The sequence below is a fragment of the Sinohyriopsis cumingii genome, chromosome 9 (assembly GCF_028554795.1).
Source record: "Sinohyriopsis cumingii isolate HCF-2022 chromosome 9, ASM2855479v2, whole genome shotgun sequence".
In the NCBI taxonomy this organism is placed as follows: Eukaryota; Metazoa; Mollusca; class Bivalvia; order Unionida; family Unionidae; genus Sinohyriopsis; species Sinohyriopsis cumingii.
Window position 1 is genome coordinate 77,503,113 of NC_142969.1, and position 17,750 is coordinate 77,520,862.

Genomic DNA, 17,750 nt, shown 5'->3' on the forward strand with positions numbered 1-17,750 from the left:
GAAGATAAAACATCTTGTACTTATTGAGATAGTTTAGCTATTGGAAGACTAATTACACATGCAAGCCATTGTACAGGTTCTTCTGCTCTAAGACCAGTACAGATAGGTATTATCAGATATCATGTTTCTCCAGTGATAAGACCAAGAGATTAGTCTAACAAAATTGCCAAAAATGTACACAGTGGGCTTATCATCATAAGTATATTATTGGTTAATATTTGCTACAGTTCTGAAAAAATTAAAAATGCAGGTCGGTTTTGTATCCAATTAATACAGTGCTGACTTAAGGTGGCTATACATATTTTGCTTACATGTGTCTAATGTGATCAAATTAAAAATATTTTTGTAAAAAATTTACTAAATGGCCTAGTAATTGCAATAAATATAATTTATGTTACCTTGCTATACATTTTTTATTCACCACAAATATACCTTTCTGGTACAGGGAAGTATTCAATAGTACATGAATGAATCCATGTTGTAAGAATATTAAAACATTCAGTTCTAAAACTCCATGTTGAATAAAGTACTTGCAGTGCCCACCATAGAGCACGATTCAGACAAATCTGTCATCCCAATGACTGCCAGTTCATCTCAATATGCAGAGAAACCAATTTTTTTTCAAGTCAACATACCCCACCCCATTTCAAAGCTTTAGCTAATGCAATATCATGTCTGGAGTATATTTTCTGCTTAGAGAGCAATTTAAAATGGGTCATCATGCTTTGTAGTCAATTCTTATCTTATCTGAATAATTATCTTTACAATTACTTTGCAATCTACAATACTATCATCAAAATTTCATAAGTACATAAAATCAGTATTACACATGCAGTCTGGCAATAGAAGGATCAAAAAGGCACCTGACACTATTCTGGAAGGGTAAAAATGTCACTTCATCCTATTCTTGAAGGGCCAAGAAATCATTTCAGCCTATTCTGGAATGGTCAAGAAGTCACCTTACCATAAATCTGAGTACAGAGCAGACTATATACATGTACATATATCATTATATCCATAGTTTTCCAATCACATAGAAAAAATACGAACTGTTGAGAGCTAGCCATCCTACATTGAGAAAAAACTACAAACAAATAAAGCTGCTTAGAGTTACAGCATATTTAATTGATTTGGTTTGTTGCATTATAGCACAGCAACACAAGTAGATTACTGAGCACGGAGGCAAATGAACTAAAGTGCCTTGCTCAAGGCCACATTATATCACCGATTTGAACCATTTGGATGGTAGGATTCAAAATACCTTCCTATACATGTGATAGTACATCTTATAGTGACTAAGCAATGCCATAGGTAAAGAAATTGTATATTTATTTAACATTAACAACATGGTATAAAGAAAACAAGGTTTTTCACACTCTTGCTGTAACTTACCCTATGTGTAAGCACTTGGCCTTACTGTGATAGTTTGGGATGAAAGAGTTTACAGTTAGCAAGTAGCACCATAAGTGCCTGGGCATCACTCTCAGCAGGACCAGTATTGTCTGGTTGCTGTCCCCTTGGTAAGAAAACTTTGGCACATTCCCATGGTTTAAATGGCCATGAAGGGACATGGCTATTATCCCAGTATATTTTCTCTGATTTAGGTTTGGTGTGTAGATTCAACATTTCATAAAGCCAGACATCACAGTATGCTCTACATTGTTTGGGGAATGTCCAAACTCCAGAGTACTTGTTTCTTATCACATGGCTAGCATCACACATGGAACAAGGTGGCAGTGGCACTTTTGGACCTCCATATATTTTTTGTACAAGAGACTGATGCAGACGATCAATCTCGCTTTGAATGAAGGTGTGCAGTCCTGATTTCATATAATATAGGGCCAAGGTCAGCTTCAGCCAATTTCTGTACTCTCTGTCCTTGACCGTATCTGAGGGGTCAGGTGTGGCCATCTTAAATGTAGATTATCTAGTATGAACTCCAGTCATTATCACCAATCTAACATCACCACAACCTGGAAGAGAAATGAAAAGCCTCAGTAAGGAATTACTGTACCAACTATAGAATGCAGTCATTCTAGGTGTCATCTGCCTTAATCAAGTGTCAATAGAATTCAGTCATCCCATTCAAGGTGTCATTGGCCTTAAAGCAAATGTCTATAGAATACAGTCATCCAAGGTGCCATTTGTCTTAAGTGTCTATAGAATACAATCATCCAAGGTGGCATTTGCATCAAACAAGTATATACAGAATACAGTTATCCAAGGTGTCATCTGCCATTGTTTAATTGCTGAAATAATTTCTTAGATTATTTCAACAATTGTGTACATGTAATTATATCTTTATATACTGAATCAACAAAAGGTCTGCAGAGCTAAGATACCGTTTATAAATTGTTGAAATTTGTGACTAACAACTCAGTACATTGGAACGGTGTCTACGACACTTTGTAGTTTGGCCATACAACAAAAACATGACTATGCAGATGCAAGTGTATCATTTATCATCTAAATGTTCAGGGTTTGACATTCCCTTGTAAATAAAAGACAACTGAATGAAGCAGGAAAAAGAGCTTGATTATACACAATGCAGATGTTGAAAGAGTAGTAACTGAAAAGCCAAGATCTTTTAAAATTACATAACTTGTGGTCTGCTGGAAGCATGTATATTTTGTTTCTTGTTAAAATGTATGGGGTTTAACATCATTTTTCAGCTCATGTCAGGTTATACATGGTGGCCAGTATATTTGGTGGAGGAAGAACCACTGATGCACGGAAGTTACTGGTCAGTTTTCTCACATATCCATGTTGCTTAAGCCAACAGCCAAGTCTAGTACCCATGCAGAGAGAAGTGAGATGTGAGTGACATGCAAAGAAAAGTCCTTAGACCACTTGGAAAATTTGGGCTTCTACAATATATGTCATCCTTAGACACATGTTACTATATGATATCAAAAAACAGAGAGGAGTTCTTCATACACTAGTTGATAAATCAACATTTAAAAAAAGAAAGAAAAGGAAAAGAACAACATTAAAACGAAAGTACTGTGAATACCATCTTAGTATATGACCACCCATCATAGTTCTCTATGAAGATGTCTGAAACAAACACCTTGTTTCTTCCTTCAGTCAGAGCAACATTGACTTTTGACCCTCAAATTGTCTTCTTTTTAACCATAAATGCAAACAATTCAGAGTTTGGGCCAGGTCTGTGATGGAGATCTCATGCTATCATGCAAAAAATCATCTTGTTTCAGCTACCTAACCCTGACCTTTGACACCAAATCAGAAACCTTATTCCTTACCCCAGGTGCAAGCCATCTATAAAGTCTGGTTGCAATATGTCACATGCAACAAAATGTTATTCTGTGCAAACCATTTTTTTCTTCAAGTCACAGTAAACCTGACCATAAATATTTTGATAAAATATCATCCAAGCTATCCACAATGTATTGAAACAGTAGATTATGCAGAACTCAAGTTATTGTGAGGAGGCCATTTTCTGCCATTGGCATGAATGACCTTGACATTTAGCCTTTCGAAAACTTATTGCTTTTTAATATTTCAAATGGAAGTCATCCACACATTTTGATAACAGAAAACTAAAGATATTGGATAACTAACTGCAGAATTTTGTTTTCTTTCAGCCATTGTCACATTGAGCTCTATCCTTTTGACCCTAAAATCAGTAGGTTCCTTCTTTTTACAATATATCTACAATGTCTGGTAACAGTAGATGATGGATTCTGAACCAAAGTTATTGTGCAGAAACCTTTTTCTTCTTTCAGTCAAACTGATCTTAACCTTTGAGCTACAATCGACAGGGTTAAACAATTTTACCAGCATTCTTGGTAACTACAGATTGTGAACAAATTACTGATCTAATCTGATCTACTGATCTAATGAGGCACAATGTATTTCCCTATTTGAACTACTGCTAAAGTTAGTGTGCTTTGGTCAATTAAAAGTTCCACTTAATTGTTTTGAGGACATGGGTGCAACCATTCGAGAAGCTGCTTGCTTTAGATAATGCATATTTTCCGTAATAAAGTTATCACATGTAAAGAAATTTCATTCGCGTTGCATAAAACTAGCATTGCGGTATGCCAACATTTTCTCTAGTGTACATATTGCCAAAACAAATAACAGCATGTAATACTGGTCCCCTTCTCAGAGTTACATAATGACTGTAAGACACTAACTTAGCAACAATTTCATCATCTTATTGCAGTGCATTAACAATGTATTATAGTGACATTTCCTATTACTGCAGTATGCCTATTACCACAGCATTTAACATTTTTGTTCAGTGATATCACCATGCACTACGTGTGAATAAGCCGTTTGCAAACATAATATATATATAAGTTCACATAACTGTGAATATTAAAACTTTGAAGAACACCTCTATTCAGGGTAAACAAAATCATACATTTCCTTTACATGTACAAATTTAGGCAAGTGATCAAATCCTGTTCATACCAATCCAGTTCCATTCCTTTGTTTTGTACTTTTCAGCCATAAAATCATCCGCCTCACAATTTAAATAGTACAAGCAGAACTGTCAACTAGATTAAATGTATGAATTTAATGTTGTTACTTTGATACCCCACTATGAACTGTCACTGTATTTCTCATTTGCTGCCGTAATAGGACCTTCCCATAAAGCACACTTCACCCACTTTAACCCAGTACTTAGGTGGTCCCTATGATAATAAGTCAAAATTATTCACCAAGACAAATACGCCACACGTTGACTACTTATGCAGCAAGTACAGTAAAACTTGTTTGCATATGTTTTCTGTACAGTCATGCAGTAATATCTCATACCTGCCTAACATGAAAATGCAAGAATGATGTTTAATCAATAAAGTACAATAAAATCTCTGACAACACAAAATCACCTTATCGGTATTGTGTCAATGTATAGTACCAATAAGGTAATTTCGTGTTGTTCAAGATTTTGTCGTACTTTATTGATAAAACGTCAGACTCCCATGACTACTGCAGTAGTATAAAAATTTAAATGTAAAGTGTAACCAGGAATGCTGTATTATCATAGTACTTAATGTTCTTATTGGTACATATTACAAATTGGTTTCTTATTGCTACTTACTTATAACTTGTAAAGTTTCTATGATTTTTTAATTTTCTATTCCAATAAAATATCTTTGTCAATTGAAGCACAAAAATGTAAATAAAACAGCATATGGTGGCTGACACAGATTAATGTACCATGGGGAACAACTCTATATTAACACAGTATTTGCCTACCTTAGGTATGGTAGCATGCATGTATTATAATAAACATAAATTGCAACCAACCTACGAGAAGGAATATCCACCCTTGCACTGGCAGAATATTTCCACAATAAATGAAAGGATCTATTGATCAACTCAAACACACAAATGCAGTTAAAACGGAAATCTATGGAATAACAACATTAATTTACCAATTAAAAACAAATATTATTTAACTTTATATGAACTTTAAATGCAATGTGCGCAAATAAAAATACATATATACAAAATTAATATTATTATTATTGTTATTAATAAGTTTTATGGGAAGGTCCTAATCTTAGAACAGGTTGTTCTATCCCAGCTGTATCTCATCTAAATTCAAACAGTCTTTTTAGCAATGTACAATCTGCATATCACCCTTGCCACAGTACTGAAACTACTCTTCTAAAAGTAGTTAATGACATTCTCTCTGCATTGGATAGCAGAAAGATTACAGTCCTCACCCTCCTTGATTTGTCTGCAGCATTTGACACAATAGACCATGATATATTACTTCACCGTCTCCAGCATGTATTTGGCATTCATGATACAGCCTTACTGTGGTTCAAGTCCTACTTGGTCAACAGGACACAAATTGTTTCTGCAAATGGAATACACTCCAATAAAGTTGATCTATGTTGTGGTGTTCCACAGGGGTCTGTTTTTGGACCTGTTCTCTTCATTCTGTACACTCAGTCGCTCTCAAGTGTCGTAGATCATCATCCAGTGTCTCATCAATTGTACGCTGATGACACGCAAATGACAAATCTAGCCACCAAACTGAAGTTGGTGCATACATCCAAGGTGTAGAGAGTTGCATCTCTGATGTGAAATCATGGATGACATGTAACAAGCTGCAGAAGAATGATGATAAAACTGAGGCCATTCTGATCACAACACAAAGACTTTCTCATTCATCTCCTTTACCTCAAGCAATAAATATCAGCAACGCCAACATTAAATTCACACAACCGGTATGAAACCTAGGTGTTACTCTGGACAGTACTCTCACATTGCACCAACATGTCATGAACATATGCAAGGTTGCATATCTTGACCTGATATGCATCAGCTCAGTTCGCAAATACCTGTCAGTTGATGCCACTGAAACACTTGTGTGTTCATTAGTACTTTCAAGACTGGACTATTGTAACTCTATTCTGTCTGGTTCATCTCAATATCTACTCCAGAAACTTCAAAAAGTTCAAAACACAGCTGCTCAGATCATACTTAGAGTACCATGATCAGAGCACACCTCCCCGCTGCTCTGTACCCTACACTGGCTATCCATTCGATCTAGAATCAAACACAAAATTTGTTCTCTGTGCTACGTTTCACTGTCAGACTCTAGTCCAACATATCTATCTGACCTCACCTATGTGTACACACCAGCAAGATACTTACGCTCCTCTTCTGACAATCGTATACTCATTATTCCAAGTATGAAAACAAAGTCATATGGACAGCATTCTTTTGCATACCAGGGCCGAGCAACGTGGAATGAATTGCCCACTGAACTTAGACAAAAGACACAGTGATCACATTCAAGAGGGCTCTCAAAACTCACTTATTTCGACAGCAAGGACAAACTTAAAGACCTAATAATGTTTCCTACCTGAAATATTCTCAGCATGTTTTTCTATTTTATTTTTTTATGTTTTTCTAATTTCATGTTGTTTGTTTTTGTAATAATATTATTATGTTTCTTATCTTATAAGTGTTGTTTTAAAGTTGTAAAGCGCTTAGAGCTTCTAAAGATTAGCGCTATACAAAGTCCCCATTATTATTATTATTATTATTGAAATGTTAATGATTTCAAGAAAGTTTAACTGTTATTTCATTCTCATTTACGTACGAGAAGTATGAGAAAAGCAACATTTGGTCAAATTTTGGTACATATTGGCTACCATGGAATGAAATTCCAGTCTTAACTTTGCATGAACATGTACGTCATCATCGGTATATGACCTATAACCACTAAACATCAGATGATACGCTGAGTTTATTTCATAATCAAAGTCTATGCAGGTATTCCAAGTTCAACCAGAGTTTTCTATACAATGATTAATTGAATTGCATGTACTTTACAAAAAAGTGATGTTCATTGTTTTTCAATGAAAAGTTATAAAAAATGTTGACTTTTTAAATGGAATTTGTGCTATAAGATAGGTACATCCTTACTGGCTACAGCTTTATATCTGTAAACATTCAAAATTAATCATAAAATCCTGTTTCCTGCGATAATTTAGAGCCCGTGAAAATACAGCATTGGAGTGTACGGGTAGTAATGCGGCATTAGGACTTACCAACCTAGTACCAATGTTTGTATCCCTACTTCATGGACAGTTTGAGTCTACATCTTAATGACATCGCAACTAATATTGGCCTAACATGAAAATGGCGAGCTGTCAAATCAAAAATACACACTTGGTCTTGGTTGTATTCTCTGTCACTCTGCTTAGTGAAATGGGGCTAAACTAAACTAACACACATGTCCGGCAAATCTTTACATCTCCAGAAACACATGATGCCAGACTTTACAAATTCTCCACTCTGATTAAAATCAGATCTTCACAATTTTACGTGTCCTTCGCTATTATTGGGTTACTCTCGTAAGATACTGGAATTGTGAACTATCAATCAGTGTGTACTAAAAAGTCTTATGTGTACCAAAGGTCCCCATACCAAAACACGTCATCTTAGATAAATCTGGTACTTAATCATAAAAAAATGAATATATTGTTACACTCACCATTAGGAATGTGATATTTTAGAACATGTATATTTTTGGTTATTGAATCTTTTTATTATTTTACCTGCAATAACGTGCTTTCTGGGAACTAAAATGTATTCATCCCTGTCACTCTGTGGATTTGTAATACACACCGAACACAGTGCCACCAAAACAGGCTTTGGGATCAAATGACACTAAGATGCAGCTGCCAGTATAGCTTAACTTCCTTTGACACATCAGGTGATGTTTATTAACCAGGAAGTGTATTAGAAACCAGGAGGTGAATCACCAAAAAGAATTTGCTCTTTATTTCTCAGCATGACAGCTGTCTAAACAAGGATTTATCTCACCTCTGTTAGCAGGTACTGCTGGAACATTACTTCCAGGATTGCTATTCATCATAAAAGGGCTTAACCTGCTGGAACCACGTGCAGTAAAGGTAATTCCATCAGAGGAATAAAAGATTTTAACGCAGGAGACTATGACTCCTATGCAATGCTTCCTCTTCTATCCAACATCGACATCAAGCAAGAACTAGTGTCCAGCATTGGAAATTTTAGATGTGTCTTTTGTAAGGATCAGCTACATGAACATATTACACCTCGCGAGAGCTGCATGACTTAACCTGCAAAATTATTGTAAAGGACATGGCACTCACCGAGTCGCTGTCATCATAGATGCACCTTACAGTGATTTAGAGCATCTTGATTCTTTTGGTTTACCTCCTCCTGATGAAGTCATGCGTTACCTCCAACCATCGCATAAAGGAGCCATGTATAACTTGTTACAGCTTCAAGACGTCAACGATAGCAGAATGCCACATGTGGCTGGCACTGCATCAATTACTTTCAACAGAGGTACAAAGGAAAATCACACCTCAAACTCAATTTGTCACTAAAATAATGTACACATTAACATAACACAGCCAACATGAACTCATGGTACCGTAAGTGCAAAACCAGAACAGAGAGTGTCCATCCCGTTGAGGTGGTCACAACGAATCATCACTTCATGATCGAATTGAGGTGTGCAGCATGTGGTTTTAAAAAAATCACACATCGTCACATGTAAAGCTACACGAGCAGGAGTTGCTCAGCAACAAGAGACCACTAAAATGTAGACTATGTGCAACTATGATGCTGACAAAAGAGTTTCAGGAAACAGCATTTCCTTTGACTTAGTGTCATGAATAAAATGTTTCATTGTAGGCACTATGAAATTGATACGAGCTGCAAAGACCTTCACGTGGAAAGAAATCCATGCATAGAAGACTCTAAATGCTATGGAGAGAGATAAATTTTGTGTGGCACTGTGAATGTCTTTTCACTGCTTGGAAAACTTCCAGACCCAGTGGCAGATGCACGTTGCTAGGATATAAATACAATGGAGCATGGAATCCCTTAGAACAGTAACTGGATGAAAACAATCATCCGCTGCCCAGTCAAGAGCCCTACAACGGCGGTGATGCCATCGTGGTGCAACTTGACATCTGCTACAGAGATCATCCCGATGACAAAGCGGGATGCGATCGAGTCATGCTGAGGGACTTAAAAGAACTCAAGCCTAAAAATCTGAGACAGCGTGTAGACAGTTCTTGTACATGACATCATAGGAGTCAAGCATAAGTTAGGCAAAGGCATGCCAGGTAAAATGAAACAGACAGCAGAAAATCTTTCGGAACTGAAAGTTCTCGCAGAAGAACTGCATAAACCAGTGCGCAAGCATTTTCCACAATGCAAAGTAATCAGGTTCACAGCAGATGATACATGGTCAGCAGATCTCGTCGGCATGAGGTTACAGCATGTACAACAATCATTTCAAATATCTCATGACTGTCCTCGATGTGTTCAGCAAATATGCATGGGTAGTTCCTCTGAAAAGGAATTCTATCTTTGAAGCTTTTGATAGCATTGTAGGTGCATTAAAGCCAGTGTTTCCTTTTACGCACATTTGTGCATCAGGGACGCACGCTGGAGAAAATTGACGCACACATTTTGTTGCCGTGCGTTTTCTTGACGCAAAGGATTTTCATAATATGATCAGGATTTATTTAATACCCAATGCATTGGACGATGGATGGCATCGTATATATGTTGAGTATAGGCATTGACTGTTTCCCCGCTTTGTTTGCTCCCTGCCTTGCGCTCCTCTATTCGTATAGCAAAGTGCAACACAGGGAACATAAAAAACAATGAACCAGACTAGCATAGGCAATGTTATGACGGAGTAGCTTCCCCTAATCTCGCGAGCTTCTCACGATTTCCATCGAGCTCAGCATCTGTCATCTAGATGTTTAACCTCAAGGCTTGTTGCACTAGAAAGTGGTCTCCAGATTAAAACGTCACACACCAAAAAGCATTAGCGAAGAAAGTGAAAGAAGCAGAACACAAAAGAGTAACTGTGGATCTAACTTTAATGAAAAATGGAGAAAATAATTCCCTTGACTGGAATATGGCACATTCATTATGATTATCGGTGTGACTTCTGATCGCGTGATTGCAAAGACTGCAAAAGTGAGTAATCCTTTTGTAACAGGATTTTAGAATTTTTAAAAATCTGCCCTCATTCTCCATAAGATATCTGGAGAACACATTATAACCTAAGACATTATTTCACAACAAAGAAATCAGTAAACTTGCAGAGACAAATGCGTTATTTGGATTACAAAGTCAGCGGGTCATTGCAGATTTTGTTGGTTTTTAACTTTCGCTGTAATAAAGAAAGATCTTAAAGTTCAAGTGTAACTTATTAGAAAGACGATTAATCATTATCCTCCTTGATATTTGGATAAATGTGTTCTAGGACGAAGTACAATGAAACCTATGATAGTACACATTTTATGAATTGCAGTAAATTAACTCCCAATTGGTTAAAAAGATTTATCTGGGATTTTGTATTGGCTTATATGCAATGTGTTGGGCTATAATATTGCTTGAGGAGACTGTTAAAAGTACGAATTTAAAAGAAAAATGAACTAATAAAATTATTCTTTGAATGGACAATGCATGTGTTTGTTAATTGTGCATGTTGGTATATTTGTATGTTTAGAGAGAGAGAGAGAGAGTATGTTGTACAAGTTGCAATATCCTATTTCAAGCTGAAAAAGTATGAGTCGTATCAAAATTTGTCATTACATTTTTGACCCCCACATTTTTTATTTGACCCCCAGTTTTGACACCAAGGTTTTTCTTTTACCCTCAATTTTACACCCGTGGGGGACACACTGATTAAAGCCCAATAAACTATGGACAGAGCACTGTAGTGAATATTATAACAAAACCGTCTCAGACTGACTTCAAAAATATATATCTTGTACAGCATACACAATCAAATCAAAGCGGCCGTTGCAAGTCATTCTAACAGAACATTAAATAATTGCATGCGGAAGAGATTTACCAATGATAACACCAACCGATACTTAGATCTTTTGCCAGAAATCGTTGACCAATACAATCACACCTGGTACCCCTGCATTTAAATGACTCCCACATAATCATCTTCGGCTGACAAAAAACAGCAAGGCACAGACACCTTATTTTTTAGATCCAAATTCAAAGTAGGTGATCACGGCAGAATCAGCAGACAAAAACACCACCTTCAAAAAGGAGTCTTCGTTGTCGATACCCTTCAAAAACCCATTCCGGTCACATGTGCACTCAAACATTCCTACGGTGAGCCCATACAGGGTTCTTTTTATGAGCAAGACATTACAAAAAGGTTTGGTTATCCTGAACAATTCAACTTGTGGATTCCAGCAGCATCACTGACACCATTGTCTCATTGTAGCCACAACCTCTAAAATAATCTTATCATATGCCTTGCCTATGCTCTTCCCAGATACCATCTTACATTTCACTACATGCTTATGAAGACCACTCTTCTCACTTGAACACATACTCAAATTTGATAAATTCACATGACCTACCAACTGACCTCAGGTCACCCTATTCCACCAATAATAAAACTGATCTCGCTGTGGCGCTGACAAATTAAAATGCTTAAGCTCATTTTTGATGTAGTATTGCTGATTATACCACTGCACCGGACACTAATGACTACAGCTAGACCTCACCAACTACTCATTCTCATAGTCATCTTCACTCTCCACACAATATATCATCTCAGGAACATAACTCAAATCCTTATTCGCATATGCTATAAGCTCTTTTCCTTTGCATGCTTCAGCCACTCCTTGGACTCCTCTTCACTTAATTCTAGTACTGGACTTTGCTAACCTCACTCAATCCCAATCGACCGACACTCCATCAGGATAACACGGAAGAGACTTATTCGCTAGTATTACAAGTACACCTCTAACACAACATAAAAAGTGAGCCAGAAACCCTTAGTATATGGACAGGGAACACTCATTATCATGCAGAGAGCCACTACACAGGTCCAAAACACACCCATTTTTTCTGCACTGGAGTCACCAGAGTAAAGTGCGCCAGAAACCCCATATCCCAGTAGTATATAGACCCATGGGGGCACTCTCGACCAGTCTTTATCATGCAGTGATAAAAATGAGCAAGAAGCCCAATTTCTATATACTACTGAGATAGGAAAATCCACTGCCCGAGACGGCCAAAACTGAATGCTGTTAAGCTATTTTCCCCAATGTAATGGCTCTGGTGGAGCACCCACCCTAATTATTTTAAAAGGATGATGTTCAAAATTAAGATGGAATTATATATATTTTCGAGCAACTAACAATTTAGTCTTTAAATTCCCCTCTTAATACCTTTTGCAGGGTGTCCGAATTATCTCTATATAATTCCAAAAGCCGAGTGTTGGGAGATTTAGACTGGTAAAAAGCCAAACTAATTCACAACACGTCAGCTATTCTTTATCTGATTAAGTAATCCCAGTCAACACTTCTAGTTCCTTGGGGTGAACCCTTAAAGAAACAAGACTTGCGAATGTTCATCTTTTGTCAACACACCAACATCATGACAGCAGTGTCGTTATCTTTGACTTGATAAACTGAATGCCTATTATCTTTTTTTTTTTTTTGGACAGTGAAAGAAATGAGGACTCCCTGTTGAGCATCTAACAGCTGTTTCTGGCCGCCATGTATAGCCAATCTTGTGCTGAAAAATGGCGTTAAACCCTAGAACAACAACAAATCAGAGCATACAGAAATTTTGGCAAACTGTATTAGTCTGACTCTTTGATTGATTCAAACTTTATAATGCAGGAAAAAAATAACATATACTGCAGAATTTAAGACATCCACTATCTGAGCATAGGTGGTTATTATCTGCTTACCCTGTTGCAAGTTTTTAGTAATGGGATTTGAATTCAACATGTTTGAGTAGCGATCACCCTCAAGAATTTATTTTAATCTACATTTTTTCCTCCAAGTACGTTACTTTGGAAATATATGTATCAACATTTTGGCTCGAAATTTCAATTTCTGTTCTTTATATTTCTCTATCAATGATCTTTAATCATATGCCCAAGCAAATAAAATTCAGCACGACATCTGCCAGCCAATAAAACTGATGATCTTTGAAAATGAAAATATTCACTAAGCCTGAGCTGTGCTCAAATTGGTCCATCATGTGGCACAGTACGAATCCTGATTGCTGAATGCTTGACACGTAAATGTCATCCCAAAAAACTTCCAGATGAAATTTGCTTATCCAATGGACTTTTACAGGTACTAAATTTGGTCAAGAAAATAGGACATCGAACGTTTACTGATGAGAATAAATTTATATAAATAAGATACTTAATTACAGTTAGTACACCAAATTTTATACAGAAAAAAAGTGCATATGAATTAAAAATATTTCCTTCATCTATGTGCTCATCTTCTTTTTTTTTAAATATTCGTTTAACTCAACATAGTGGCCTTATATGGACAGAGATATTTTAAACTTAGAACACTGAAAATTATTTATTGTTGATACAAAATGTATAGTACAAGGATGGAAAGGGCAAATTTAATTCCATTCACACGTGTCATTAACATGTTAAAACAATTACATGTAATAGAGTTAACTCATGCAACCTTCATATCAACCAACAATTCCAGGACAAGACAATTTTCAAAATGTTCATCATACAGTTAATTAATCTGGGATTATGATTTTCCCTATATTTCTATTGCAAAATAAATGACTATTAAAAGAAATGTACAAAGACTTTTTTTAAATGACTGTTGAAAGAAAGAATATTATATCCAAATTACTATTACATAACTTGTAATGGGCCAAATACGTTGTTTAACAGTGGACTTCATATGATGTTACGAATCACTACCTTGTATCTAAAAATAGAATGTAACCCCAGTCTCGTGCAGATAATAATATTGTGGGCCAGTACCATTATTTGAATTATCAAATACTGTACTTTGAGAAAATAAATAAAGCAAATTAACTTTTAATCAGTATAATAAAGCAGTAATTATAGATCATTGATTGCTTTGTAAATACATTTCTTGCTGCCTAATAACCTATACATTAGGCTGTTCTGTTATATTTGTACATTTTTTAAACACTACTTATGAACTCATTCTTGTGATTTAATTCACTATAATACTTATGCATACAAACTGTTATTTTTAGATCCATTTTAGACTAATATATCTTGACTTTATTGTTATAATATTGTCAATAATTTAAAAATTTGACTTTTTTAATTTTAAGAATAAAAATACATAATTATAAATATTAGTAATTTTTTACCTACTAAATTCAACTAATATTAACGGAAAATACGATAATATGTATAGAAATGCTGAGCACAAATCATCAGAGTTATGAAATGGCACGTGCATCCTGCTAAAATGACGGAAAAACAGTTGTCACATGTACGATAGTTTAAGACTGTGTATTTAAGCACCTTTAGTTGCAACAAAAGAGGACATCATTTATTTGGCAATCAATTGCTGATGCTTACTTAACACACAGTGTAGAATAAGGTTTCTTTGAATTGTGTCGGAGAGTCAGCCCTTTTCAAACAATAATTGCAATGATATGGATTATTGTTAATTTAAGTCACACTGGCTTTCTTTCTTGTTCACTTAAGACAAACCTTTAGCTATTGTGTAGTTTGGTCACAGCTGAATAAATATGAAAAGAGGGCACATCCTGGGGGAAAATAAGGCACCTCACAGGAAGAAACAGAGCGTCCTTTAAGAATTTCACACATATTGGACCAGGAAGATCGGTCAATATTTTGTGAAAATGAGGCTTAAAAAATGCCATGAAAATCCTCCCGATTTTAGGTCCCAATCCAAATATTTCTTTATTCAGTCTCCCTACATGGCTTTTGAAAAGTTGACAGGAATAGGTACAATGTTTGCTTATTTTTCTAACACTACAATATGGGAGAAAGCAAATTTGCTTTATCATCATTTATTTCTTAATTTCATTACAAATCAATGAAAACATTTTCACTATATTTTTCTTTCGCCTAAAGCAACAGTTTCAAATTTAAGTTGACTTCACTCCTGAGTTCTAAGACTTCCAATTTCCCCGTAAATAAGCACACACAAAATTGCAAGTAAGCAAGAGCAAAATAAAGCAAAATTAGCTTCTTTTCATGCATTACAAATTGTACCATTTTGTTGAGAACATAATATATAATGATATAAAAATATGAAAATTGCATAAAATTTAATATTTGTTTCAGGGTGACTCTCTACAGTGTCATGTCTTGCACAGGGTTTGATTTTTGAAAAGAATTTCACCAGTTTTCCCTACTGGTTCAACTGGCTTTTTAAAAGAAGTCCTTGTATATCTTAGGTCTTGTTAAAATAATTTATAATTCCATTTATATTGGTGTATGACTGATGGGTGTAATATGGGTTATATAGTACATAGCTTGGTCATATTTAAGATGTGCATCTAAAGAAAACTGCTAGCTCTGCTTGGTTCTTTTCACTTCCTGGACTTAAGCACAGGGGCTCGTTACAAAGAAAATTTGGAATATCCGTCCTTGAATCAAGGGATGGGGGTTCTAACCTGTAACAATATTGTTACAGGTTAGAAACCCAACCCTCCCCCCATCCCTTGATTCAAGGACCGTCCTTCGTAACCAGCCTCTGTGGACTTAAGTAGTAAACTGTTTTTTTTTTAAAAAAAAAAGGCTGATAAGTTCTTTTACATTCTATATATTTGGTAATTCATTCATTGCATTTTCAGAAGCTGTTATTGTTTAGTCTGGTAAATTTCATTTTCCCTATTTTAATAACTGCTAAAGATAGTATAATTTAGGTTAATTCCGGCTGATTATTTTAGCACAAGGGATCAGTCATTTTGGGCAACCATGTGCTCCAATTATGTACAATTTCTACAAGTACAATATCCATAGACATTTCGGACAAAATACAGTAAAATCACATAGAGATATGCCAACATTCTCTCCACTGTGTATGTTGCAAATGTAAACAACGTCACCTTAAAACTTTCAGTGTCACTCTCTCAAAGGTTCATCTGTAGTTGTAGAGCGCCCCCATAGTAATCATGGGAGGTTTACATCAATTTCAAGAACAGTACAAGACGGAAACATCTTATTCACAAATATATCTGTATCGTTAATTATTAAACAACAATATCTGAAAATTCACATCATTAAGTTAATAAATCTGATATGAGGAAATGTTACGAAACTACCCTCTACACATGTTTGTCAGAAAAAATATGGCCGATGGTGCAATGCCAGTGGGTAAATGACATCATACAGTATTCATCCGGGTACAATATGTCGTCGGGTTAAAAAGCTTTGGTGTTTAACCAAAGGTTTTAACTAACGACCCTTGGTACCCGGATGATACAATATTTAGCTCGCTAACGCTATTTTAAAGCAACGATACAAGCCTATGTTATGTACCCCAACAAAAATTTAAAAGTTGATTAGAACCGGTATAGGAATACAGTACTATAGGCTTACGCGCAAATAATAATAAAAAAATGAATGCTTCTTTCAGAATTACAAAACAAATTCCGACCTAAATATGGTGATAGTCGGACCATCTTAGTGAACGGTGTTAGCAAATTACCTGAATTCTGCAAAAATGGCTAGTCGTCCAATCGAAAGTACTTTATGATGGCTTACGTGTCCTGAAACTGTTGGAAAATTTCCTTCTATCATCTTGTATTTTACCAACATTCGGTCTACCTCATAAAAGGTCAGAGTTACGCATGGGTAATTATTAAGGTTGTTGGGCAACAACTTGAAATAACAGCACAATTTGGAACCTCGCGTTGTTGCGTAACGTTACATAGCAACACAAATACACAAGAAAAGGAAAGGGGGCATATTTCTGATTTTTGTTCGTGTATGTGCCATGCAATCACGCTTCCTCCCCCCACCTCATAAAAATCACAATAGATGGTGTTATTGTTTCCTTCAAATCTGCTCTTTGATGTGCCCCTCTCTTAACCAATTCAACATCTTGAAATACCAAAGTAGACTTCCAGTCGAAATATCACGCGCGACTTACGTTTTCATTATTTTTTATGTTTTGTTTTGTTTCCTTTTATACCAGACTGTGTAAGACGCATTGACAACCTTGATGTTTTCTTTTTTTTTTAAGTATTTATATTAACTTCCTCGATGGTGATTTCCAAACGTACAATTCTATAATCAAACTTTCACTGATTAAAAATATTATTAAACATAAAAACAAAAGATTTGTTTGTTTCTTCTTCATAATCAAGAAGTTAATGTGTCTTCAGCATCCTGCAGTACACGACTATGGACAATATCCCACGTGACGTCTGTTTTTCTTTTAGTTCAAACAAAAACTACCCACCATACGATG

General features: G+C 35.7%; 1 protein-coding gene across 1 annotated transcript; it reads right to left on the reverse strand.

Annotated features, from left to right (window-relative positions):
* Nucleotides 1-1,413: 1,413 nt before the first annotated feature.
* LOC149792064 (uncharacterized protein CXorf38 homolog) lies at nt 1,414-1,911 on the reverse strand. Its single transcript, XM_089969522.1, has one exon. The coding sequence runs from the start codon at nt 1,909-1,911 to the stop codon at nt 1,414-1,416; it is 498 nt and encodes a 165-aa protein (XP_089825648.1).
* Between the last annotated feature and the right edge of the window lie 15,839 nt (nt 1,912-17,750).

Excerpts from the sequence above, each read along its gene's own strand:
- LOC149792064 (XM_089969522.1), bottom strand. The coding sequence starts at position 1,911 with ATGGCCACACCTGACCCCTCAGATACGGTCAAGGACAGAGAGTACAGA.